Here is a 25363-nt window from a genome sequence, read left to right on the forward strand (position 1 = left end):
TTTTTTTATGCCCAGTAAGTTTGCATGTCTCACTGGACGTGTGCTTTCAGTGTTTCAGAGAAAAGCAAAGCAATGAGTGAACTAATCGTTTTTATTTTATTTTTTTTATTGTTGTTATTACTATTTTATGCTATATGATGATAATATTTATTCTGCTTGTGTCCGTCCAGACATCTGAATAGAACCATAGCATTGCCGTTTGTACATAGGATGTTTCGTTTTAAAGTAAGTCGGGTAGCAATTCGAAAATACTAGGGTGGGGTTGAAATGCGTCTACGAAAATTACATTACAGTTATTAATATAAACATGGACTGCATTTTAGTTTAAAGCTGTTCGCTGTGATTTGCCTTAACACCCAGCAGATAATTAGGCTATTTCGTTTTTTCTCGGGAGCGCCACCTCATTTCTGCCTAGGGCGCTAGTTAACCTGGGCCACAATGTATTGCTTTATTTGCCAACATGTTCATTAGTATTTTTAAATACACAAATCCAACTGAAGGCCCTGTTTACCCCAAGGTCCTTTTCTTGACTCATTGGCTTAAAAAACCAGCCGACCTAATGGTTCACTCAGTACTTATGTGAAATCGTGCTGTACAAAGAGTTTGTGAGTGTTCTGAAAAGTTAATATGATACTACAAATAACCGGAAATTTCTGCCTGAGGAGATTTCTAATGAGTTTCTTTTAAGGTCATTATTGTATATTCATACTGACTAATTACACTATAAAATGCAATGTTTTACTGCACTATATATATGACCTCTAAAAGGTTTTTGAACGGATTCTGATATAATAATTATTTGTAGGCGAATATATTTTAAATATCTTTTAATTTCAAATGTATTTATCAACGGGATTAAACTAAATAATATATAAACCAGGTGTACAGGTGTATACGTTTTTGCTCGAAGAAACTGCAAACATTTTCGTATCAATATTAAACGCTTTAAAACGACAACTGAAAATGTGTAACTTGACTAAACAACACAGGCTGGTTATTACATGATTGACAGGCTGAGGAATGCCTCAAAGAATGCGCTGCAATCTACTTCTGTACCAGACACATTGCATGGCCTGCCATCTCAGACGTTACAGCGCAGTTTACGTTATCAGTCTGATTTACAGTCCACTCGTAAATGTTAACACTGAAGAGCATTGCGCATTATAATTAACGGAAACAAAAATCAATAAAAATGTATAAAATTGATTAGTATGGTCCAGTTTTAAGTTTTGATAATTAAGATATTTGATTTAACTGAATTTTTTATGACTAGTTGAATGTGACCGTTGGGAAAAGAAAAAAAAAACGCACTTTCTGAATCATGAATAAAGCATATGATGAGTACTTTATTTTAGAAATCAGTCATATCTAATTGGACATATCGAAAGTTAATACAAATGTACAACAGCCACATAGTTCTTTCTTGTTGAAGTAATACATGAAAAGCTAGAAATAATTTTCACCATTACATGCCAGACACTTCTGGTATACAATTCTTATGAAAACATTTTGTAACCATATAATAAAGGCACGTCATCCAACCCAGGTTCACAGTAAGGCACCCCCCCCCCCCCCCCCCCCCCCCGCCCCATCAAAACCGGTAGCAAAGTACAGTACATATATCTTCAACACGCTCCTAATATCGTCTGTTGAAATAGGAGAGTGTAGGTAATTGCAAAGTAGTTTGCTAATATATTACAAGTCATAATGAAATCCAAATCTAAATACAATGTGCTTTCCCACCCAACCCGCAGCCACTCTCAAGGTCATGCATTGAGGGGTCTGTGAAAATAAAACAAATAAAAACTTGTCATCATTAAAGTTGTAATCTGATGAGAATTCACTTCTAAGAATGATTGCAATTTTTGTAGACTTTAAACAGTTAAAGCTGCAGTGCCACACAATCATGATGAATGTTACAAGATAGCCTTTTTTTTAGGTAAACCTTGTTGACAGTCCAGTTTGTTTAAATCCCTTACAGGTAGTTTTAGCTATAAGCACGTATTCCTATTCCCCATCTTGAAACCTACTTTTCACTATTTTACTTGAGACAAATAGGCATGTTCCTGTAATTCTCTCTCTCTCTCTCTCTCTCTCTCTCTCTCTCTCTCTCTCTATATATATATATATATTTATATATATCAGGAAACACCTACAGATGATAATTTCAACATTGGTTTGAAGCTTTTTTTTACTCATACGAGATATTGAGCCTTTAAGTTTACCCTCACACCAATACACAATAAACATATGTCCATAAGGTATTAAGTATTATTTGTGTTTTTGTTCTTTGTTTTGTTTAATACAGCAAACATTTTCCTGAGAATACTATTAAATACTGTAACTAGTACTGATAGTTTTACATAATAGATACTTAGAATGATAGTGCCTGGTTTTCTGTAACAAGGGATGCATATGTATGCCTTACCAGTGATTTGTGAGTAAATAGATAAATGGTGATACAGTTGTAAGCTCACAGTCCATTAAAAGCCTAATGAACCTGCAGCATTGTGTTTTATTGTAGCTAATGGCCGAAACATGATCTGTAAATCAGCAATGTTGTTTTGTTTGTTTCCATTGTGTTATGTAAGGACATACTCAAATGTCCCCTTCTCAAGTCCTTCCACCCCGTCTGCCCATGTCGATGAAGGCATGCTGCTGTAGGGGTCAAGCAAGATCTTAAAGCATCGGACAATCAGGAGTCCCAGGAAAACGAAGAGCATCCCCACAAATGCAAAGGCTGCCTTCTGCTCCATTGTCAACGAAGAAGCTGTCATTTCATTGCTGTTCATAATGGGCGTGGAGTAGTTCAAGTATCTGCTACACATAGTGAGAGTGAAGCCTCTTCATGATGCTTAGGGTGGGGTAATGTTGTTGCTTCACCTAAAAAAAGAACAAAAAAAGAGAGCAGGTTTTACCAAAAGCTGGCAATTAGCAAAGCTGTTGCTGTATAACAAAAAGTAATTGTGGACATTTATGAAGCAAGACATCTTCACTCTATGTTTTAGAAGTAAGAATGTTTTTACAATTTCTACTTGCTGATAAATGTAAAAAATGTCACAAGAAATTAATTTGTCCTACTATTTGCTAATTAGGTATGTTTACTTCAGTTTACTAAATTTAGGTGGACAAACTTGATAACAAACCATTAGCATTGTTTATTTACATCACTGTCCTGACCAGAATAAATATTCAGACAATTCAGGTTAGACACAGGCTAATACTTGTTGATCATGTAGTTAATTATAACCTCTAGTAGAATTTCCTGGATAATTCTAGGAGTAACCATACCAGTGTTGGCTGGATTACTTTAATATATATACAGTGCCTTGCAAAAGTATTCAGACCCCTGACCAATTCTCTCATATTACTGAATTTCAAATGGTACATTGAAATTTCGTTCTGTTTGATATTTTATTTTAAAATACTGAAACTCAAAATCAATTATTGTAAGGTGACATTGGTTTTATGTTGGGAAATATTTTTAAGAAAAATAAAAAACTGAAATATCTTGCTTGCATAAGTATTCAACCCCCACACATTAATATTTGGTAGAGCCACCTTTCGCTACAATAACAGCTTTAAGTCTTTTGGGGTAAGTATGTACCAGCTTTGCACACAGTGTCGGAGTGATTTTGGCCCATTCTTCTTGGCAGATTTGCTCCAGGTTGTTCAGGTTGGTTGGACGACGCTTGTGGACCGCAATTTTCAAATAGTGCCACAGATTCTCAATGGGATTGAGATCAGGACTTTGACTGGGCCACTGTAGGACATTCACCTTTTTGTTCTTGAGCCACTCCAATGTTGCTTTGGCCTTGTGCTTGGGATCATTGTCCTGCTGAAAGGTGAATTTCCTCCAAAGCTTCAGTTTTTTAGCGGACTGAAGCAGGTTCTCTTGCAGTATTTCCCTGTATTTTGCTCCATCCATTCTTCCTTCAATTTTAACAAGATGCCCAGTCCCTGTTGATGAGAAGCATCCCCACAGCATGATGCTGCCACCACCATACTTCACTGTAGGGATGGTGTGTCTTGAGGCATGGGCAGTGTTAGGTTTGCGCCACACATAGCGCTTTGAGTTTTGGCCAAAAAGCTCTATCTTGGTCTCATCTGACCACAAAACCTTTTTCCACATCACAGCTGGGTCACTCTCATGCTTTCTGGCAAACTCCAGATGATCTTTCAGATGGTACTTCTTGAGTAACGGCTTCTTTCTTGCCACCCTCCCATACAGGCCAGTGTTATGCAGAGCTCTTGATATGGTTGACTGGTGCACCATTACTCCACTCCCAGCCACTGAACTCTGTAGCTCCTTCAAAGTGATTGTTGGCCTCTCTGTGGCTTCTTTCACAAGTCTCCTTCTTGTTTGAGCGCTGAGTTTTGAGGGACGGCCTTTTCTTGGCAGTGCCTGGGTGGTGTGATGCAGCTTCCACTTCCTGATTATTGATCCAACTGTGCTCACTGGGATATCCAAACACTTGGATATTATTTTGTACCCTTTCCCTAATCTATGCATTTGTATTACTTTATCTCTAACTTCTGTAGAATGCTCTTTGGTCATTTTCCTTCAGATTCACAGCCTGACCAATGATCCTTCAACAGTGGGGTTTTTATCTAGAAAATGTGACAGCAACTTTAATGGTTCACAGGTGGAGGCCAATGGTAACGTAATTGTGTCCTTGTTAGGGCAATTTTTTTCATCGGTGTAAACTGGAAGCTTCCACAGCACAGGGGTTGAATACTTATGCAAGCAAGATATTTCAGTTTTTTATTTTTCTTAAAAATATTTCCCAACATAAAACCAATGTCACCTTACAATAATTGATTTTGAGTTTCAGTGTTTTAAAATAAAATATCAAACAGAACGAAATTTCAATGTACCATTTGTAATTCAGTATTATGAGAGAATTGGTCAGGGGTCTGAATACTTTTGCAAGGCACTGTATATATATATATATATATATATATATATATATATATATATATATATATATATATATATATAGATATATATATATAATACTGTACTGTAGCTTACAATTGCAAATTACCTGTTTCAAATTGTACCTATTAAATATATCTTGTTTTACAGTATCTTTAGACTGTTTCTTGTAACATAAAGAGTTACATGTAATTTTAAACTGAAATGCCTGTGCAAATTGTGACATGCCATGGTAAACCATTTATGTATGGATTAGCTTTAAATTTGTGTTATATTTCATCAAGTTTTAACCCTGTTAAAACTTTCAAACTACTACTTATAGTACGCAATACAAACTGTTACTGCAAATTACTTACCAGTAGCATCTGTGTGTAGACTGCATTTACAGATGTTTTCTAAAAAGTGATTGTAATTCTTTAACTCTCATAATGAAGTCAAATGTTAACTTCCAATCTTAACCTCCTCCCCTTTAGACTGCTAATGCAAATAAAGTAAAATAATAAGATTTTGCAAATATGTGATATGAGAAATGACGCGATTTAAGTACTGTACCTGTTGCTTGTAAGCAAATGGCAAGCTAGAAATGGTACTGGAAAATGTAAAAATGGCCATGCTTTTTTGTAACAGCAAATGCTTACAAATAATCTGATATAAATGGCTGGTTTCATTGATACAAATGGCATGCAGCTTACCTTAATTTTGGTTTAATTCCTACAGACTTGTTGCAAACCACACTAAACATTAGTTCCAAGGCAATAGAATGAATGAGCTCTTAAATTGATCCTTGTATAGCCTTGTCATCAGTTGTGTAATATCTGTCCGATCCAATCTTGTGGTAGTTTGGCATTCAGAGTCTGAGCTTCAGTGCTCAGGGGAGGATAAAAGGGTGTTTCGTGCAATGAGATGAGACGCAGCTTGCTGGCTGTGTTCACAAAGTCAGAAATCCCAGAGTCAAGCGAATGATGCTCTGGATTCACAGCCTGTCTCATTCAACTTCATTATGATTCAGCCATTCTATCTAGCCCTCACCTTTCATCAACTGTGAGCAGCAAGCTGACAATCAGCCACTCCAATGTGTTTACTTACCCCTGCACTAGCACTACAGCTTTTTTCTAGTTTATGTTGTTTATTTGGTTGTTTTCATCAATCAGTCACTTTTTATACTGAATTGTGATTTCTAGTTAAAAGCTCATTAGCAGATGCCCCTTGCAATCAATAAGCTGCCATCTGAAAGCCTAAGAAACTCCTGTCAACCAGTGAGTTAACCTCTCTGTAATCCATAATTTTATATACACACACACACACACACACACACAAACAAGATTAAAGAATTATAACTGATTATAAACAATAACAAAAAAACAATGGCAAATGTGTAGAATAGTGTTATTTTTTTAAATCATATTCTATAATTGTTAATATAATTAATAACATGGTTCTTTTGCTCACAACTTGAGGCTGTGCAGTAGTCCACTTATTGTGCTAAAGGTTACATTTCCAAATGTCAACATTACTTTGCTTTGTTTCTTACGGCTATGTAATTTAAATGCTTATGAAACAGTAGAGTGAGATGTCATGTTAATGCAAAATTGAAATTGAATTGTTAATGCAACTTTACCCTTGTTTTTTCAACAGTTTTGAAAGCCTTATTCAAATGTCACCTCAGTGCTGAAGTGTAGAAGGTGAAAGTATCCTAACTGACTTTCCTACTAATCTCCCGAGGGAGAATGAAGCCAGTGCAGCACTATGGGTCGGTAGCATTCCATCAGGGATTTGAACCATTAGACATATATTTGTTCAGTATAGTACTAGATGGAGTTGCACTTATCTCTCTCTCTCTCTCTCTCTCTCTCTCTCTCTCTCTCTCTCTCTCTATATATATATATATATATATATATATATATATATATATTAAATGGGGAACTTTATCATTGAAATAGATACATTACCTGTCATAGAAAAATGGTATATTTATTTATTTATTTATTTGTGCATTACAAAGAAAGCCATGTTAACAGTTTGAGTTTTGCTGTACACATAATACTATGAACTTCACGTAAACCCAATAGACATTACATACTCTTCCATCTAAAATATGTTAAAAGGTACATTTAACAGCTGAGCCCATGTTCAAAAGCTGTTTCAGATTCCTTGTTTACTCCAGTTAAGCAATAAGCAGCTGTGCGTTCAGAATTTGAAAGCATACTGGCATTTAGGCAGATTGGCATGTATCCCATTTTATATAAACCTGAATCCAGGGACAGACTCTAGAGGACAAGTATCCAGACATACACTACACCCAGCAAAGACAACACTTTACCAGATCTGGATACCTTAAATGTTACCCTGCCTGATATACATGTATCATATATTTTTGCTAACACAAATACCCCCTTGTAAAATCTTGTAAAATCTCTTCTAAAAGTCTTGTAAAATCTCAGAAGGTAATCAAGGTTGAGGCTGAGAATTGCAGAGTAGCAGTGCATGGAGTGCTGTCTGTGTTTCATTAGAAATCCCTTCCCTCTTAGACAGAACCAATGCACCAGTATGGCCCTAGGGGGCACTGTGCTGCAGTATGATATAAACACATCCTGACTGGCCTATAACAATAAACCCACAATATGCAACACAAACTGTATTAGAAGAACCTACAAAAGACATTTTATTAAAAGGGCTATGCAATATCCAATAATCGAAACTAGTACTGCAATTAATGATTTGGGAAAGATCCTCTCTGTACATTAACATAAATTAACTTTGGCAACTGGCAAGGCTGTTCCTATAAATTTCACTCCAGCAGGAAATACACATAATGCAATGCTTGTCACTTTGTATATTAAACAGCGGGATAGAAACCAAACCTTCTTCTATCCACACTTAAGTTGTGAAATTTGCATTACCTTAAATTAGGAGCAGGATATGGTGTTATAATTAGGTAACAGTATTACGAACGCACTGAAGTTCCAGTTTCATTTTGTAAATAAAATACAAAAGGACTGGCGAACCACTAGTGTCCTTTAGAGCCCTGCCCAGCAACACCGTCGTGCCTTTCTTCAGAAATTAAATAACATTTTGCTGGAGCCATTCCAAATGAACCATTACAGAAATGCTATAAGTGAGCTATTGACTCAGTAAGGAATTAGGTTCATAAAAGCTCAGTCTGCAGGATGCCCAATTAGACCCATGCTGAGGCATCATTATTATTTAATCATTCAAAGTGCTACTGGTTTCTATTCAGTAGCCCAGCAGTTTGTCCATTTGACTTCATTTTGACATAATTGTATAGTGTTAGTTGAGTAGTATATAATTAAACACTGCATGTAGATAGAGGCAACCCCTTTGGAAGTCTTTGGATTCAGTAATCTACTATTCACTGCAGCAAGGTCAGTTTTACACAGAGTACTTGCTTAAAATCCACACCTGGTAATGACATTTGGTACAGTTGCTTTGTTGTATATGCCCCCATTATTTAGTTATTTGTTTTTAGCTTATGGTTCCATGTTGACATGTGATCATGACCTTATGAACAAGTGCTTTGGAAACGTCTGTGTATTTTCCGAATAGGATGTAATTTGTACCTGTTACTCTAAGATCTTGAGCTGCAGTAACATTACTAATAAATGTCACCTGCATGTGTTTGAATGGGTAGGTTTGCCCCCTATAAATTTTGAAAATATCTGTGGGGTGTCTAATAGGTGCCATCTACTGGGAGGAGGTTTCGAAAAAAAAAAAAAAAAACAGATATTAAATAGTAAATGCACTAGTCTTAATAATAATAATAATAATAATAATAATAATAATAATAATAATAATAATAATATAGACCTAACAATGAAAATGTGACCTACTTCTAAAAAAATTAGGAATTAAAAAATATATATCTTTTTTAAATCAACATAAAACAGTTATGCAAATCTTTGAGGGTTGTTCAAGAAATGAGATCTACAAAACACATACCTCTGAACGCATTTTCTCCATGAAAACACCTCTCCAGATTTGACCCATCTAAAAATGTTCTATTGAAAGATCTTTGCTCAACAGTCTAGTTTAAATATCCTACAACTCCAAAGGTTTACTAAATAATTACAATAAAGTTCTCCAAATCGGTATAGGCTATAAACACTACCAGTGTGTGGTATTTTGACACATACACTGTCTAATGCAGAATTTTAAAGAACAGGTAGTTTACGATATTAACAATTTTGCACAAACAATGTCCGAGAACAAATATAAAAAACACAACCTGTTTAAAGCCACTGTTACTATTTTAACAGTCTATTTTTAAGTGGATTAAATAAACTGGCACTGATATTACCCCTATTTTTTTTTTTGCAATAACATACACACACCAGTTGTAGAAAGTGCCCTACGAGAGGAATATGGGAAAAACAAATTAAGACAGAAGCCAGGGAGGGTAATATAACGTTATGATGCTTAAATCTATTTTGTAGTTTATTACAATGAAAGTTTGCATACATTTCTAACATTTAATATAAAAGAGTAAAAAACTATGCAAAGGGGGAAAAAAAGATAAATTCAACGCTGTTTAATTTGTTTAAAAACCACACGTCAAGACAGGTGACGTAACTCTCAGACTTACGCAAATGGCGCCTCCGTGAAAAAAGATCCGTAGATCTGTTTGCCTTGTTCGAGTTTGGTTTATGAAAGTTCTCGCTAACTCTCGCGATAAAAACCATTTCAGCCTAGGAAGCCGATTCAAACTGCGCAGGAAAAAGGAGAGAGACGCGCAGAACTGGAGAGAAAAAAACGACAATGGCTGCGATTGTAGAAGTCGAACAACAAGAACAGCAAGAAGAAGAAACACAAATAACCGTAACCGAGATAAAAAACGACGAGGAACCGGAAAACAACACCAATGGCGTTAAAACGTAACTTTCTCTTCTTTCTTATAGCACTTATTTACGAGCAAGTGGGTGATGGGGGGCATTTCAGGTGGATTCTAAGGAGATAGTTTAGGCCTATAGTATGTGATTACTATTAGTAATGAATATACAATGGTCTGTTCTTTTAAAACTTTGCCATTGATACAATGCGAAACTTCTGGAGGAGACGAAATTATTGTTTGGTATTTTCTCAAGTAACATTGGGTACCGTAATGCTAGTGCACGCTGTGACCCGGGTTGTATTTTGACATTTATATCATTAATATCACAATGTTTATATCAGAATAATCTAAATTTGAGTGGCTTTCTTTACATAGCCGGTTAATCCAGTGGTTTTGGTTAGGGTTTTGTGTCGGGAGCTGTATTTTTTACGCTTCATGTATATTTAAATAGAAGATAAAGCATATGTCTAGGTTAATGTATTTATTACGACATTTGACGTGCTCGCCGAACAAGACAGATCAAGAGGAACTGGTTCAGTACAAATGTAGGTCAAGGACCTCTGTGCAGTGTTTATGGATGAGGCTTTGTAAACAAAACCCCCACAGTGCTATGTCAGGATAAAGTCCGTTTTTTTTTTCTTTGCAGTTCAGGGAATGGGCTGCAAGGCTGTAATTTGTACAGTGTGTGTGTGTGTATACTATATGTGTAGAGAGATGGCCTAAATGTTTTTTTTTTTTTCTTTTTTCCCCAGAACTACTGAGAGCGAGGAAACCCCCAAGGAGCAGTCGACACTGAAAGAAAAATCAAATCTGAACAAGAAAAGCAGATTTCAACCCTATTCCAAAGACAAGAATGCAGGCTCTGGAGACAAGAAGGGGTCTCCTCGAAACAGAGTGTTTATTAGCAATATCCCATATGACATGAAATGGCAAGCCATTAAAGATCTTATGAGAGAGAAAGGTAACTTTCCAAGGCCAAAGAACCAAAGATTTATGGACTTTGGGGACTTACTACAGGTGGTATTTGTCCATCACTTAACTAAAGGTGTTTCTGTTGGTATTACTCCTGGTTCAAAATGTGAACAGTGCAGTGGTTCAAAAGAAACAAGGTGAAATTTGATGTTCACAATAAATTCATTTGTGCAAAGGATTAGTAAAATAAAAAGATTTTGAGGGTATTTAAATTGCTAGTGTTTAGAAGATCATCAGAGGATAATTGTGTTCTTTAGGGAAATTCATTTAGTAACTTTTTCTATTAGGGGTGTGATTGTTGATGTACATACCTTAGACTGTAGGGAAAAATGGTTGTATTATATGGATTTAATTTTCTTTTTGCATATGTACTTTTGTTAAGTGTGTTTTGGAGTTTATTTTGTAAATTGGTTTTTGTCTACAGTACTGACAGGTTCATAACAATGTAACCCCTAAATGTTCACTGAACATCAATACAGAACATGAACAGCATCAATTGGTAATTTGATCAAATCTTGTTGTATCTGTTGTAAGGTGACAGATGTACTTCACTGAAAATAAATTATGAATTGTGTGCCTTGCTGGGCACTACACTAATATTTGGTCATTTTAAAAGGAGCTTTCTGCAAACTGTTTATGGTGAAAGGTCACCTTTAAAACAGTTAAGGGTTAAAATGTGTCTTAAAAGCTAATGAGCAGTTTAACTGTGGTAACTTGTTCACCAACTATATCATGCTGGACACATTGAGAGAAATGTTTTTATGTTTAAGGCTGAATATAGCTGTTTTTCTTCCATATTCAGAGTCCATGGCTGATAAATTTCCCAGAAAATAAACCGAATGTCATGGTTACTGTCAGGTGGTATGTTGGTCTGGATTGATTGTTGGTGAATAATGTAGGCTTTTCTCTCTGTAGAGTTGTGCCAAGGGCAACAGTGAAGTGAAGTCTGGTGTTTTTAAATGCATTGTTTTTTGGTATTTTCCCTTTGTATGTCTCATGTAGTTGGTGAGGTTACATACGTGGAACTCTTTAAGGATGCTGAAGGAAAGTCAAGGGTAAGTGATATGGACAACATGCTGCTGGAGGGTTTAATGTCCTCGGCAGTTTTCATTTTATCACGTGTTCTGTACAAGGTAATGACACTTCTGGTTTTATTTGTATAACATGTTATTTTGTGAATTGCTTTATACACTGGTAAGGTATTGGGACTGTTATAGTTGGCTGTATTTTGTGAGCTTTTGTCAGCAGGGCTGGCTGGTTGATGCTGTATAATTGGATTCTAGAAAACCTTGCCAACATAGAAAGCATTTCGTTTTTTCCATTAAGCACATTCAAGTCTTTGTTGTTGCAGTTTTCAATTAGTGGTTCAGTTGGCTTCTACAGTTACATTTTTCCAATGGATGTTTTAATTTGTCAGAACTTGTTTCATAGTTTAAATAAGACAAACTTTTTTAATTTACAAATCTTGTCATGCTTTTAGATTTTTAAAAGTTGGACTTGTGTACGTTCTTAAAAGCAAAAAATCATTTTGAATGTCAGATATAGGAAGTGTGTGATTAAGCATTCTGTGTGTGTGTGTGTGTGTGTTTTATTACTATTATTTTTATTTTTTATTATTCTTAGTAACATTTGAAAGTTTTATGAGAATATTTATACTTTTTAAAGGAGTGTTAACCAGTGCTTTAAAATATGCTTTGTGTTATTGACATTATTACTGGTCATCTGTTAAACTAACATTCTGTAGATTCTTCACTTATTTCACATTTTGCATATGCAAATATCTCAAATACCACATTAAACATTTGTGATACCTGAATTAGATCTTATGGTCTGATTGCACTAGATCAATGTTGTAAGTTTGAACTACAACACCTGAAGTGATTAGATACCATTATAAGCAGCAGCAACTATAGTGTTGTCTTTCACACATCTGCATAAAAAACAAATAAAATAACAGCAACTATTCATTTGATGAATAGTGACCAATGATAATAATGCTAATAAGAGGTAAGGTAACCATGGTTCACACTCCTCCATTGATACATGTACATTGTTTTAGCCATCCATTGTAAGGCCTAGTGTGCAAGAATTAGGGTTTAATGCTAACAATTGCCTTGGTTATATAACTGTTTGAGAAATGTTTACATCTTGTTAGTCCATAAAAGAAAAAAAAAAGTAAATGTCCAGAATGTCCCACAAATATAAGGGAAAAGAGAGCACTTTTAAGACTGTTGAACAAGATGTTTAAAAGCTCTGTTAAACAGTTTGTCATGTAGGAAAGAATTATGAACTGGGTTTGCTACACATCAGAATAAAGTGGGTGGTACACTAAGTTCTTCAAATGGTTTGTAGAAATTTCCAAATTGGGTACATTTTCTGTTCAAATTTGGAGAAACATGGTTAGTTCACGCTTACAAAAATGACTTTCTCTTTTTCTTTCTTTCTGTACCCTTGTGAACACACCATAATGCTGCAGGGTTGTGGGTAAGTTTGAATATACTTCTAATTGTTTCTGTGTTTATTATTTAACTAAACTAATAGTCTGTTGATAGTGTTTAGGGTTTCTTGGAGTTTTTAATGTCAAAATATGTTTATTGTATGTATCTAAAATAAATATTGCCTGTTTAGTGTTGTAGAGTTCAAAGATGAAGAGTTTGTAAAGAAGGCAATAGATGTTATGAACAAATATGATCTCAGTGGAAGACCACTCAACATCAAAGAGGTACGGAAATTGTCTTATTGTTTGAAAATAGAATAAATCAAGAGTACATATTGCATAGATTTTAAATTGTTTACACAGATCTTGCGTTACTACTACAGATGTGTTTTTTTTCCATTGGCTACACAAATCATTATTTCTGAGGCTTTTCTAGTCCTGTTGTACAAGAATATGTCATCTTGAGCTGTCAAAAACTTACAAGCAAGTAGCTTAACAGCTAAACAGAATATTAAATACTTCTGAGCTGTAGAAAAGATCCCTATGGCTGAATTCAATACAAATCTAACAGTACTGGACTCTGATCTGCACTGAATTTTGCAGGATCCTGATGGCGAGCATGCTCGTAGGATGCTACAGCGAACTGGAATGTTCCCAGGTGGACGTGGGCAAGATGGGGGACCTGGTGTAATGAACCTGCCACCTTCTATTGCTAATAATCCAAATATTCCTCCTGAAATTATCAATGGATTACAAGATGGAAGGCTTGGAACAACAGTGTTTGTTGCCAATGTAAGCAAATGCGTTCAACCTCTCATATCGTTTAACTTAAGCATTTATCTCTTATGTTTGGAATAACTACCTGTATTTCCAACTTGTATGTGGGATGACTGGCAGTGGGGCATTTATTGCCGATTTTGTACCCCTCACACACCCCTTGCTTTCCAGATATCTTGGTATCCTCAAATCAGTAATAGTCCCCTCTTCAAAAATAGGCAAAATATTTTAATGAGCTAACTGTCTGGTACACTGAAATAACATGAAGAATGTCTGGATGAGAGATGTGTTCTTCATTTTACCCCCAATACATTTCTGCAGTGTTTATTGTAGAAACAGTCTTTTGAGCAACCCATTGCAGAAACCCATTTGTTGGAGGTAATACCAAGGGATAGCAAGATATTTAGGGAGCACTGGCCCACTCCCAGTCATTCTTTAAACCATTTGTTTCCATACTTTTGAGTAGTGAAGGTCTTGGTGAATTACTTGGTGGGTGATATTTGTCACTAATCAAACTAAAATATTCTTTATTTTTTAAAGCTCGATTTCAAAGTTGGATGGAAAAAGCTTAAGGAGGTGTTTAGCATGGCTGGAACAGTTAAAAGAGCAGATGTCAAAGAAGACAAGGAGGGCAAAAGTCGCGGCATGGGAACTGTTACATTTGATCAAGCCCTAGAAGCAGTGCAGGCCATCTGTATCCTTTCTTTTCTTTTGTAGAATTCAGAAGAAATTAGTGTGTATGAATAACATTATTTGAAGTAACAATGATTGAGACTAGCTCCTAATCAGAGTACACCTTTTCTCTTTCATACGGATATAGAAATGAGATTATGTCGTTGTACAATGAAGTTATTGTTTAATTTGTTTTTCCTTAATGTTATGATTTCAGCAATGTTAAATGGACAGTTTTTATTTGATAGGCCTATGCATGTAAAAATGGTAAGTTTTATTTTTTTTATATAACTTAAAAACCTTAAGATATCGCACTTTTTTCAGGTTCTATGACAGTACTCTAAACCCTTCACCTCTTTGAACAACATACATAGTACAACAATATTACATTTCAATAAATGGTTACTTTCATACATTTTTCCCTAATCTTAATACTACTTCGATTCTTATTTTTTTGTTCCTTACATCATACCTTGTATACCCCTTTTGCTTTTCCCTTACTTATTTTCCATCTTCAGACACATTTTTAAAACCATTAAACCCTTTCTTCTCTATTTCACAATAAATTAACACAGTGCCAAGTACTTTAGAATGTCCTGAAATCATGTATGCAGGCAGTGTGAGATTACTAAATACTGATCCCAGAAAGTTATACGCCTGGGGTTACTAACTTTAACCTTCACATTTAATTCTGGATTTTAGGATGACAAGTCTATTCCTCATGATGACTTCCGTCCAATAGAAAAGACGCCTCAGTTGCCTCGTAAGTATTATTGCCTTCCTTTGATTTAGCTTGGCTGTTATCTTTCAGCACAACAGAAGTAATAGAAAAATCCTGCACGCTGCATTATGCAAAATCTCACTTTATTGTTTAAAATAAATAAAAATAGAAAAGAGCTTACTTTTCGGTCGTCAGACCTTTGTCAGAGCATCAGCACAATTTACCAGTAATATAGTTTTATTTGTTAAAAACATTCTTAAAAACTATACTCTTGAGAGTAAGTGTGGGGGAGTTCGGGAAACATACCTGTATTTTGTGGTCAGTAATCAAGGGGGCATTGTCTTTTGCTATAATGGTATATGCTTTGCGCGGTCCTTCTTCCCATGATAGTTGTGGGGTGATGGTTTTTTGTTGATGTAAATGAAGTACAAATAAAATAATAATGCTGTCTTAGGTGGGCTCAGTGGTATTGGATTGGGTCTTGGACCTGGAGGTCAACCAATTAATGCAAACAGATTGAGTGGAGGAAGTGGAGGAGGAGGAGGAGGAATGGGAAATATGGGCCCTGGAGGTAGGTATATTCGAAATTAGAATACATTGGAATACAAATGTATTTACAGACTTGAAATGGTTTTCATATAGCAGGTGCTGGTATATGCTAATATAAATGCTGCCACACTTTCATATTTCATTTTGCAAACATAACCACTTCTGTATTAGTCATGTGACTTTGACCCAGTGCTTTGAGATACTCTATTTGAATTAGATGAATGATCTGTAAGAACATATCAAATATGAAGTTTTCACATATGTTGGGGCTATTCTTTATAACTTTTATACTGGTCACCATAGAGGATGATTTGGGGAATAAATGTTTGTCTTCTGATGAATCAGGTTGTTTACTTGTTTTGTAGTTCATGACAGATTTTACTGCTTCCTAGCGCTTATTTATCAAGGTAATTATTGTGTGCTAATTCAATCTTTTTCATTATTATTTTTTTTTAATTTCTATGTTTAAAGCTATGAGTGGAATGGATAGACCTGGTTTTGGTGGTATGAGCAGGATGGGAACAGGTGGGTTACCATTGTTTATATTCAAGTTGCATTTATTTAAGTATTTTTATTTGATCATTTGTATTCCACACATCTAAGTATGAAATCCTGCCTTTTGTAGGAGTTAGTGGCAGTGGTGGATATGGCGGTGGAATGGACGGGATAAGCAACATGGGAGGCTATGGAGGCAGGGACTTGGCGCCTATTGGAAGGATGGGGGGTAAGTTCCAGGGCTTTTGTTTGATAAAATCATGCTATTGCTACTTTATTGAACAAGAAAGTACCCTGCATGTTTCGACTAGAAGTATCTGTAGAGCTAGTGGTTGAATAACAATTACTGTGTGTTTACAGGAATGGATGATTATAGAGGAAACCTGGGCACTGGTATGGGTGGACTGGGCAGTGGTATGGGAGGAATGAGTGGCAGAATGGGCAGTGGCATGGGAGGTAAGATGTATCCCTGTTAAAGATTTTGTTGTTATTATTATTATTATTATTATTATTATTATTATTATTATTTTTTATATAAATAATTTTGTCTTTCAGATATGCATCGTTCAGGAATAAGTGGCATGGATAGAGACTTCAGCAGAAGTGATTTGCCAATGAACCGAGGGTACGGAGATTCTTTTGGAGCAATGGGTAAGAAAATGTTGGTATTAAAACTCCTCATTGATTCACACCAACATTATTTTCATTTGACATACATTTCAGCATCAAGTTGTTTTCTCATAGATTGTTGCTAGCTTTCTTGTTTTGATTATTAAATTATATGTATGTATTAATTGGTGCTAGCACACCTAAACATTTTGTTTTTTATCTGATCCATCAAAATTATAGGTTTTGGGGAGTATTTTAATTATCTACCCTGAATTGACTGTTAGTTCATTTTCTTCATCAGGAGGAGGAATGGGAGGATTTGGAGGTGGAATGGGTAGTGCTGGCATGAGTCTAATGGGACATGGATTAGGTATCCCTTCATTTTTCCCATTTTTAATGTTAATACGCTTTTTTGCTTTCTCACATCTTTTTTTTTTTTTCTTCCCTTTTGTGTAATGTAGATTAGTCTTTATAAAACCCTTAACATATACCTGCATTGAAATAATAAAGCACTCACATTTTTATATGTACGTAGAGGCATTATGACTTTGGGAAAGTGATATTATATTGCCATGCAATATAATATGTGTGAGAAACCAGAAAGTCTTTTTCTTGAATTAAAGCATTTACAATACAAGGAAATGTGTAATGCACGTGTTTTTGCTTTTAGGTAGTGGAATGAACAGCATGGGAGTTGGAATGGGAATGGACCGCATGAGCTCCAGTTATGATCGAATGGGTGGTGGTGGTGGTGGTGGTATGGATATGAATCGCGGCTTCGGTGGTTTTGGATCTGGCCCTATGGGAGGAGGAAAGTCAGACAGAGGATCTGGTACCAAGGGTTGCCAGATTTTTGTCAGAAATGTAAGTAAAAGACCTGCACATATATTTGAGCATTATGTATTTCTTAGAAGGGTTATAGTAACAGATGTTCTTTTTCAGCTTCCATTTGATCTTACCTGGCAGAAGTTGAAGGAAAATTTCATCCATTGTGGTAAGCTTTTTAAGACTTAATTTCATCTATGTCTGAGATTGCAATTTTACAGATTCTTTATGAAGGTTTTGGTGGTGGTGAATTTGATTTCTCGCACCTACTCAGTTGATTCGAAAGAGGGTTATTACTTTTTGTTGTCTGTACTTCACAGGTCAAGTTATGTTTGCAGAAATTAAAATGGAGAATGGAAGATCTAAAGGTTGTGGTACGGTTCGTTTTGATTCGCCAGAAAGTGCAGAAAATGCTTGTAGAATTATGAATGGCACAAGGATCAACGGAAGAGAAGTAGATGTTCGGATGGATCGAAACGCATAAACATTTAGAGATGCTGTCTTTTTTTTTTCTTAATGCATTTCCTGCAAGTCTTCTCTGTTGTACCATAAGAAATGTCTCAGTGCTCACCAGCTTTTAAAACTGGATGAACGTATAGGGCTGTCTGTGACTTGTTAAAACCCTTAGATTTTTTTTGTTTTGTGGCAGTTTAATTGAATGAATAAATGGTGGTTTTTAAAAAAAAAAAAAAAAAAAAAAAAAATTTATTGCAGTGTTTTATTAAGTAAAATACTATGTAAATAACATGGCGCGTTGCATCTTTCCACACATCAGTCATGTAAGGAAACATGGTAGGACATGAAATTGTATTTTACCCTTTTAATGGTTTACATCTCTCTTAATGAAAATACATTTGCTGTAGAAGAGAGTGATTCAGTCATTGCATGCTCTTATTGGATTGCTTCCAATAATTCCAAGTTCATACAAAACAGATAATGTTGCAAAGAGAATGTAGAAAAACAAGCATACAGTACCAAGCTTCTTATCTAATTTCCACCTGTTCAGATGTACAGCCAGGAATATAAATACAATGGACAGGAGAAGGGCGGAAGCTGTGTACAACAAACCTGTGCTGTTTACTTCCACAGGTGAAGTTGTGTCCACAAATACTGTCTTAATGAACCATGGTAAACCAAGACAAAGCATATCAAATACATTGGATCCAACAATATTAGACATTGCCATATCTCCCTTTCCTGAAAGACAAACAAAAGATATAGCTTTTAATGTACAGAAACTAAATCTACACAAAACAAAATATTATAATAATGGTATAGGTTGTTGGTTCACTTTGACACATAGGTTTCCAAATCTAATGATTTTTCCAATACTTCTAAAATGACAGAACTGAAAATGGTTTTGGTGCTACACAATGACACATTTCTTTCTATACAAATATAATGCATCAATAAAAATGTAATACCTTCTCTAGCGACCAGTACACTTGCCACAGTGTCAGGAATGCTTGTTCCTGCTGCCAAAAGGGTGAGGCCCATCACAGTGTCTGGGACCCCCAAGGTTTCTCCTACAGTAGAATTAGGTAATGTTACAATTCTGTTCAAATACAGTAGGTTTTACAAGTCGTAAATAACAGCAGTTATATCTGTTACTGAAAATGGGCTGATTTCAATGGGTATAGTTTTAAAAACCTATTGCATACTGAAGAGACAGTTCTAACTCAAAGATGGATTCTGCAAGCGAACATGTCTGGTTAAGTTACACAGTAACCCTTTATTGATCAGCTCTAAATACTATTCACCATTGCAACCTCTTTTTGGCAGCCATGTTAACTTTGAGGATTTCTACTAAAAAACTTGCCACTAACTTAACTCTATTAGGTCTATCTATTTAATTCTGCAACTAGCTTGCTTTTCCCCTCTAAAGTACTAGATAAAAAAAGAAGCATACTAGGAAGGCTTGTTTTATAACACCATCACATGGATACAAGTTTTTGTAAAAATGTAGATACTGGTTAACAGCGTGAAATGTGTTGAGCTAATTTCACTTAATGGGTTTTCACTTGCTATCTGCAATGTATTTTGTTATACCTGGATAGTTCAGCCAAACATGAAAACATTGGCTAGTTCTAGCATGTGAGTAACTAGTGGTAGGATAATAATCCTCTTATGCTCTACAATGTCAGTTGACATCACATGATTTCTCAGAGTATCCCACAGGGCAAAGCAGCCCTTACTCCTCCACTGGCTGAGAGTCACGTCTGACTTCAGACAAGGGGATACACTAATCCCTTAGGACAAAATAGAGGAATTTCAAATCTTACGAGAACATGTGATTCTGCAGTTGTATTGAAAAATGAATGCAAGTATTTATTATAGCTGAGTCTAAATCTAAAAAGAATGTTTTTACTGCCCTCTTAGCTTTTCATTAAGTTTCCAGTCATTTGGAGTGGTTCTTAATGCAATAACTCCAAATACTGTGCTTAAAAGTAAAAAAATAAATAACGAATCATACCTACTACTGTGACCATCCAGACCAGGATATATGTGAATGCAGAAATCCACACTGCAGCCATGAAGAAGGTGATCAAGAACCATCTTTTCCAGAACTGCCTTCGACAGTCGGGAGTGGTTAAGAACAGTAATAATGTGACGGGTAGGGAAAGTACCCACAGAATTCTCTTCAGGTCTGCTTCAGGTATCATAAAGACACTTGGATGACCTATTAGGAAATGCAAAGAGTACCCACTACCTCACATCCTTTCAATATACCACAAACGGTTCATTTTGCCTGTGGCACACATTCAAAAACATGAATATTAACACTGTAAAAAAAAATTGACTACAGAATGTTCTCTTACCACCAGATATTTCATTTAGTCCGTGTAAACTAAGTGAAAGCTGCGAGTAACCCGAGTCTTCCTGAAAGATCCCACTGTCAGTTCTGGAATGCCTGTGCAACAACAATCCACTGTCTTCCTTCCATCCAACTAATGGCTGCTGTTCACTACTATGCTCCATTGCTTGAGTCAGGCAATGACAGCATGGACTAAACTTCTTTAACATGTACTGGTTGATATGGATGTCAAAGCACAGAACCACAATGTACACCCCATAAATCAGCAACAGAGAAGCAGCTTCATACCTTTGCAAAAGACAACAAAAAATGTAACATGCCATTTGTGAAGTTTCGATCCACTTTTTTTTTTTTTTTTTTTTTTTTTTTTTTTAATGACATGCCTTTAAGTTTTAAGGCAAACAATGAAACCTGAAAATCTATGCAGGTAGCATCATAACATTGATAAGAAACAGGACATTTTACAAAAGAGTGAATCGGAACACTTGCTTCTTGTATATTTAATAAATAACAATTATCCATGCAAACATCATGTATATATAATAGTTACCATTCACAAAAGTCAAGCACACAGTAGGTCACTAAATAATGTGTATAGCACACCATCTGACCTTTATTAGCCCAGTATATCAGCATGACCAGCATTGTGACATTCTCATCGTGCACGAGTGAGCGTCCATGAGAAGCTGCTATTGTTCTCCAGATGTTACATGTGTAAGCATTCAGGAGAGCCTTTCAACAGAACCTCTGCATGGCTTTACAGTATGGATCTTGTGTTCATTTGTTTTACATAATATCAAAAAGCACTTAGACGTAGAAATGTAGTTGTATTTGAAAGAATACATACCTAAATACGTGTTCTTACCAGTATATTTTGCTGTCAGAGATAATTGCAATAATTGCTGATACACTTATCGCGTATGCCACACAGTCTCTGAACAATGGCCAACACGTTAGCCTTGACACCTGTAAAAGGTAATACAAATTACACTGTATATATTTACATTAAATTGAGCAAAGCTATTATTATTATTATTTATTATTCAACCATTATATTTTAACACAACTTTCACGTGTTTGACTTTTAAATTCTTGAAGAGATCAACCACATTTCTGGAATTTTATAACTCTTAACAGTATTATTAAACCCAAATAAAGCTCTAGCTACTTAACTGTTAATTCCAGTACTGTAACAGTACATACAGTAGCTGTAAACCTCCTTACTCAACAATCCTATTGTTATATACATTTAAAGTATATGAAAGATCAAACCAAGGCACACCCTTTGTTTTTAACCAATACAATGTGTAAAACAGAGCATATATTCATTAGCATTGTACATACCACAGATGATAATAATCCACATGCAGCACAAATAGCTAGTAAATTGTAAACTGCTGATCCAACTATAGTACTGACACCAATGTCTCCCTTTGTAACAAATACACCTAGAAACAAATAAAAAGGTAACAAAATAAAGTGTTGCTTTTAAAAATGATAATTAGAGTAAGGTGATTGAAATGTTTCTTTTTTATATCACAGCACCTAGAAATGTGGTGACCAGTTCTGGGGCTGAGCTACCAGCGGCCATGAAAGTTGCTCCAGCAACATCCTGGGACAGACCAAGACCTGTAAAACAAGTACTGTTGTGTAAATCACGATACAAGCTATTAAAACAACGAAGCTTGGTACTGTTATTTTACATAAGTGCACTGTGCAACAGTGTCAAAGTATTTAAGCTACTGCATGATCACCACCAGCATAACAAAGCAAGGTACATGACATTAGTTCGTTATGGCACTTAAAAACATTGAATATATAGAGTTCATGCGTTAACTTACGTTCACTGATCATTTCCAAGGAAGGTAAGAAGTAGTCTTCACAAACAATAGCGACTGCTAATAGCATGTAAAAGATGATCATGAAATAAATAACAATGCCCCCATCCTTTCTTTCTTGCGGTGTGAAAAACGCTTCTGGAAACTCTGAAGATGGGGGAGGCACGCAGCGAGTTTCATTCTCTGCAAAAAAAAAAGATACACAGCCGATACAATTACAACATTTTGTAACTGAACAATTGATAAAACATTAGAAGTATTTTTTAATAAAAAAGTGTCCTGCGTTTTTCCCGTATGTAAATCACAACGGTGCCCTTACCACCCACTGCTTATAAAACCATGAATAATACTGCACAAAACAACCACTATCTAGACTATCAAAGTGCAGTTGTTGTTCTTAAAAGCAGCCTTTGATCCGGGCTGTATCCGTTTAATACGCATTTTAATTGCATTAACACGTTCACTGGCGCAATCACTTCTCGCTTTATCACTACCTCGTTATTTCAAAGTGGGCACAACATTTGCGGTTGTCGGTTTAACTGAGACAAAACTTGTAAATTAAACTGACCTACATCCCGTCGAACTCTTGCTCCACTTGCGGAAACAGAGGATGCAGAAACTCTGTAAATGAGGTGAACCGTGCCGTAGAGAACGAGGAATAGCCCAGTAATGTAAAACACAATTTCTCTTCTTTTCTTCCTCCTTTCCAGAAATGTAGATGTAACCATTGTTGTTTTCAAAAATCTAGAAATGTGCGTCTTTCTCCCCACTCTAGAGCAGGTCTTGATAATATGAGGAAAGGTAGTTCGTCTTTCTTATACTTCAGGATAGACTGTGTTCACAAAACATGATCAGAGCTGGCTTTACTCGGACGAGCAGGGATCACGAGATGGAAGCATTCCCAGTTAATGAGCTCTGTGCCAGGGGCCAATTAGGTAACCAATCAGGCTGTTGTTCAATACAGTCGCTAGTACAGTATGGGAAAGAAGAACAGGCTTGGGGAAGGAAGAACAACTTCTGTAAAATGACATTTGTTATAAGAGTCTATTCTATTTTCTGTTGATGTGAGTTATTGTGATCTACCTTTGGTATTAACTGTGTACACTTGTTATAGCCTATATAACCTGGCACAGGCTATGGTTTTATAAGCCACATGTTAATGCTGCAGCTTATGCCTTCACTACATGTTTCCATAATGTAGCATTTTGTGCATTTTACTGCCAACTTTCTACTGGATGAAAAGGTCAATAAACGTGTCTGAAAGTGCTAATTGTATTAGTAATCCAAGGCTATTGCTACAGTTCACAATTACACCAAGCTCCGACATAAACAGCTAATGTCAATGTGTTAACCTAACTAAATGATCACTGCCGAGTTTATGATCAATACATAATTACGCTGTTTGAATGAGCACGTTAGATACAGCATCCACGCCGTGTCTTCCTCGAGACACATTCACAACGCTGGGGTGATGTGACAGCTGTTTAGTCCCTTGTAATTGGTCGTCGGTGCACTGATACCCAGTATCATGTTGGGGCATGTTCATGTCCTCTTTAGAACTTTAAATAGTTTGCAGATGTAGACACAGCAATGTGTGTGCTAATTTATTGCTCATTAATTAGTTACTGTATCATTTTTGCAAGCTAGACCCGTTAAATCTTTATGGACATTCTCAATCAGCAAAACAGAAGTCTCAATAAACTTTATTCACGTCACGCAGCTAGGTGAGTTTTGGCATTTATGCATGCTTTTTAAACTTCTGTAAAGCGGTTAAAACTTTTTAGTTGGTTTTGTTTTAATTTTAGATTGTATTAACGGCTAGGTGTTTGTTTATGTGTTTTTAAGTTTTCTGTTTAATTTTATATAGCCTAAATGGCTACTGTTAAAACTTTCGGCTTGGTGTGCCTCTGGTAATTTGCACGTTTGTTCTACGTGATTAATGTACTATTTATGTATGTATTTATTTATTTATGTATGAATTGCCTGTTTTGATAACGGGTTTTGATAGTGATATTGTGAAACATTTAACACGTGCTATACAGGGGCTGCACCACCAGCATTGCACAGGTAAGTACAACAAAGTAATTGCATCAGTTTAAATTAACCAAACCATTTATTTCTGTGATTAGAAACTCGTTCATTAAGCACGAACAACTATATAAAGTCATATACAGGCACCTTAATGTATTGGACTGGTAGGATCCATTGTTTAAAATAAACACCAAACACCACATGCAAGGCTCCATTTGTGAAACGTGAAAGCTGCTTGTTAAGTTAGCGTCACTCAGGTATGTAAATGTTATACTATTATGGTGTGTTTGTCTGTGTTTATTGTAGTTTTACTTCCTGTATGTTTTTACCTATGTACACTGGCACTCCAAACAAAAAATACCCTTTTTACAATCCCGTTAGTGTACTTCAAATAGGTATAACTGCGGGACATGCCTTTTTACAATCCCGTTAGTGTACTTCAAAAAGGTATAACTGCGGGACATGCCTCCCCCCCCCCCCATGGTGTTTTTTTTTTTTTTAAAATCATATTAAAAAGCTGATATTTTCAACAGGGAATTATGAAGTGACAACCTTAAACACACACATTTTGTGGAATTCCTGTTGAGTTTCTAAATAAAGTTGTCCCCAATTTGGCTTTGTTGCAGTGACCTCTTGTGTTTAATCGATGTATACCAGTTAACATTTAAAGAAACGCTTTATCTCGTGTTTTACCATATGTTGCCAATTTAGTGGTTTTTATTGTTATTACCGGTATTAATAATGACATAAAAAAATACAAAAGTAATAGGTATAACTGTTGATCCAATATTTTTTATTATTATTAAATATAACAGTAAATAAGCAAGTGTATTATTT

General features: G+C 35.7%; 3 protein-coding genes across 4 annotated transcripts; 1 reads left to right on the forward strand and 2 right to left on the reverse strand.

The window, feature by feature from the left end:
- Positions 1–1589: 1589 nt before the first annotated feature.
- On the reverse strand, positions 1590–9592 carry ctxn2 (cortexin 2). Of its 2 annotated transcripts, none has more exons than XM_058998696.1 (2): positions 9540–9592; positions 1590–2883 (listed from the first exon to the last, which is right to left on the reverse strand). In XM_058998696.1, exon 2 carries the CDS (start codon positions 2826–2828, stop codon positions 2583–2585), a length of 246 nt encoding a protein of 81 aa, XP_058854679.1. In that variant the 5' UTR covers positions 2829–2883; positions 9540–9592; the 3' UTR covers positions 1590–2582. The 2 variants fall into 2 exon arrangements, with proteins under 2 accessions (XP_058854679.1, XP_058854680.1); XM_058998697.1 differs by lacking the exon at positions 9540–9592 and adding an exon at positions 8897–9199.
- Positions 9593–9600: 8 nt separating this feature from the next.
- Positions 9601–18550, forward strand: myef2 (myelin expression factor 2). The gene is made up of 18 exons (XM_034049762.3): positions 9601–9828; positions 10538–10746; positions 11760–11812; positions 13234–13241; positions 13386–13479; positions 13798–13986; positions 14512–14665; positions 14861–14910; positions 15346–15406; positions 15819–15935; positions 16385–16438; positions 16539–16637; positions 16769–16864; positions 16964–17059; positions 17319–17387; positions 17688–17881; positions 17960–18011; positions 18163–18550. Exons 1-18 carry the CDS (start codon positions 9713–9715, stop codon positions 18324–18326), a joined length of 1875 nt encoding a protein of 624 aa, XP_033905653.3. The 5' UTR covers positions 9601–9712; the 3' UTR covers positions 18327–18550.
- A 97-nt stretch (positions 18551–18647) lies between these two features.
- slc24a5 (solute carrier family 24 member 5) lies at positions 18648–23386 on the reverse strand. The gene is made up of 9 exons (XM_034048790.3): positions 23064–23386; positions 22499–22678; positions 22203–22286; positions 22002–22105; positions 21523–21623; positions 20662–20945; positions 20316–20522; positions 19267–19368; positions 18648–19039 (listed from the first exon to the last, which is right to left on the reverse strand). The coding sequence occupies exons 1-9, from the start codon at positions 23221–23223 to the stop codon at positions 18717–18719; spliced, it is 1545 nt and encodes a 514-aa protein (XP_033904681.3). The 5' UTR covers positions 23224–23386; the 3' UTR covers positions 18648–18716.
- Positions 23387–25363: the final 1977 nt, after the last annotated feature.

The sequence above is a fragment of the Acipenser ruthenus genome, chromosome 24 (genome assembly GCF_902713425.1).
Source record: "Acipenser ruthenus chromosome 24, fAciRut3.2 maternal haplotype, whole genome shotgun sequence".
In the NCBI taxonomy this organism is placed as follows: Eukaryota; Metazoa; Chordata; class Actinopteri; order Acipenseriformes; family Acipenseridae; genus Acipenser; species Acipenser ruthenus.

Bases quoted from the DNA above. Each gene is read 5' to 3' on its own strand.
- ctxn2 (XM_058998696.1), bottom strand. From the start codon at position 2,828: ATGTGTAGCAGATACTTGAACTACTCCACGCCCATTATGAACAGCAAT.
- myef2 (XM_034049762.3), top strand. From the start codon at position 9,713: ATGGCTGCGATTGTAGAAGTCGAACAACAAGAACAGCAAGAAGAAGAA. The intron at 9,829-10,537 runs GTAACTTTCTCT...TTTTTTCCCCAG, and splicing joins AACACCAATGGCGTTAAAAC to AACTACTGAGAGCGAGGAAA. The intron at 13,987-14,511 runs GTAAGCAAATGC...TATTTTTTAAAG, and splicing joins CAACAGTGTTTGTTGCCAAT to CTCGATTTCAAAGTTGGATG.
- slc24a5 (XM_034048790.3), bottom strand. From the start codon at position 23,223: ATGGTTACATCTACATTTCTGGAAAGGAGGAAGAAAAGAAGAGAAATT. The intron at 22,679-23,063 runs GTCAGTTTAATT...TTTTTTTTGCAG, and splicing joins AAGAGTTCGACGGGATGTAG to AGAATGAAACTCGCTGCGTG. The intron at 20,946-21,522 runs GTAAGAACACGT...TCTTTTGCAAAG, and splicing joins TCTGACAGCAAAATATACTG to GTATGAAGCTGCTTCTCTGT.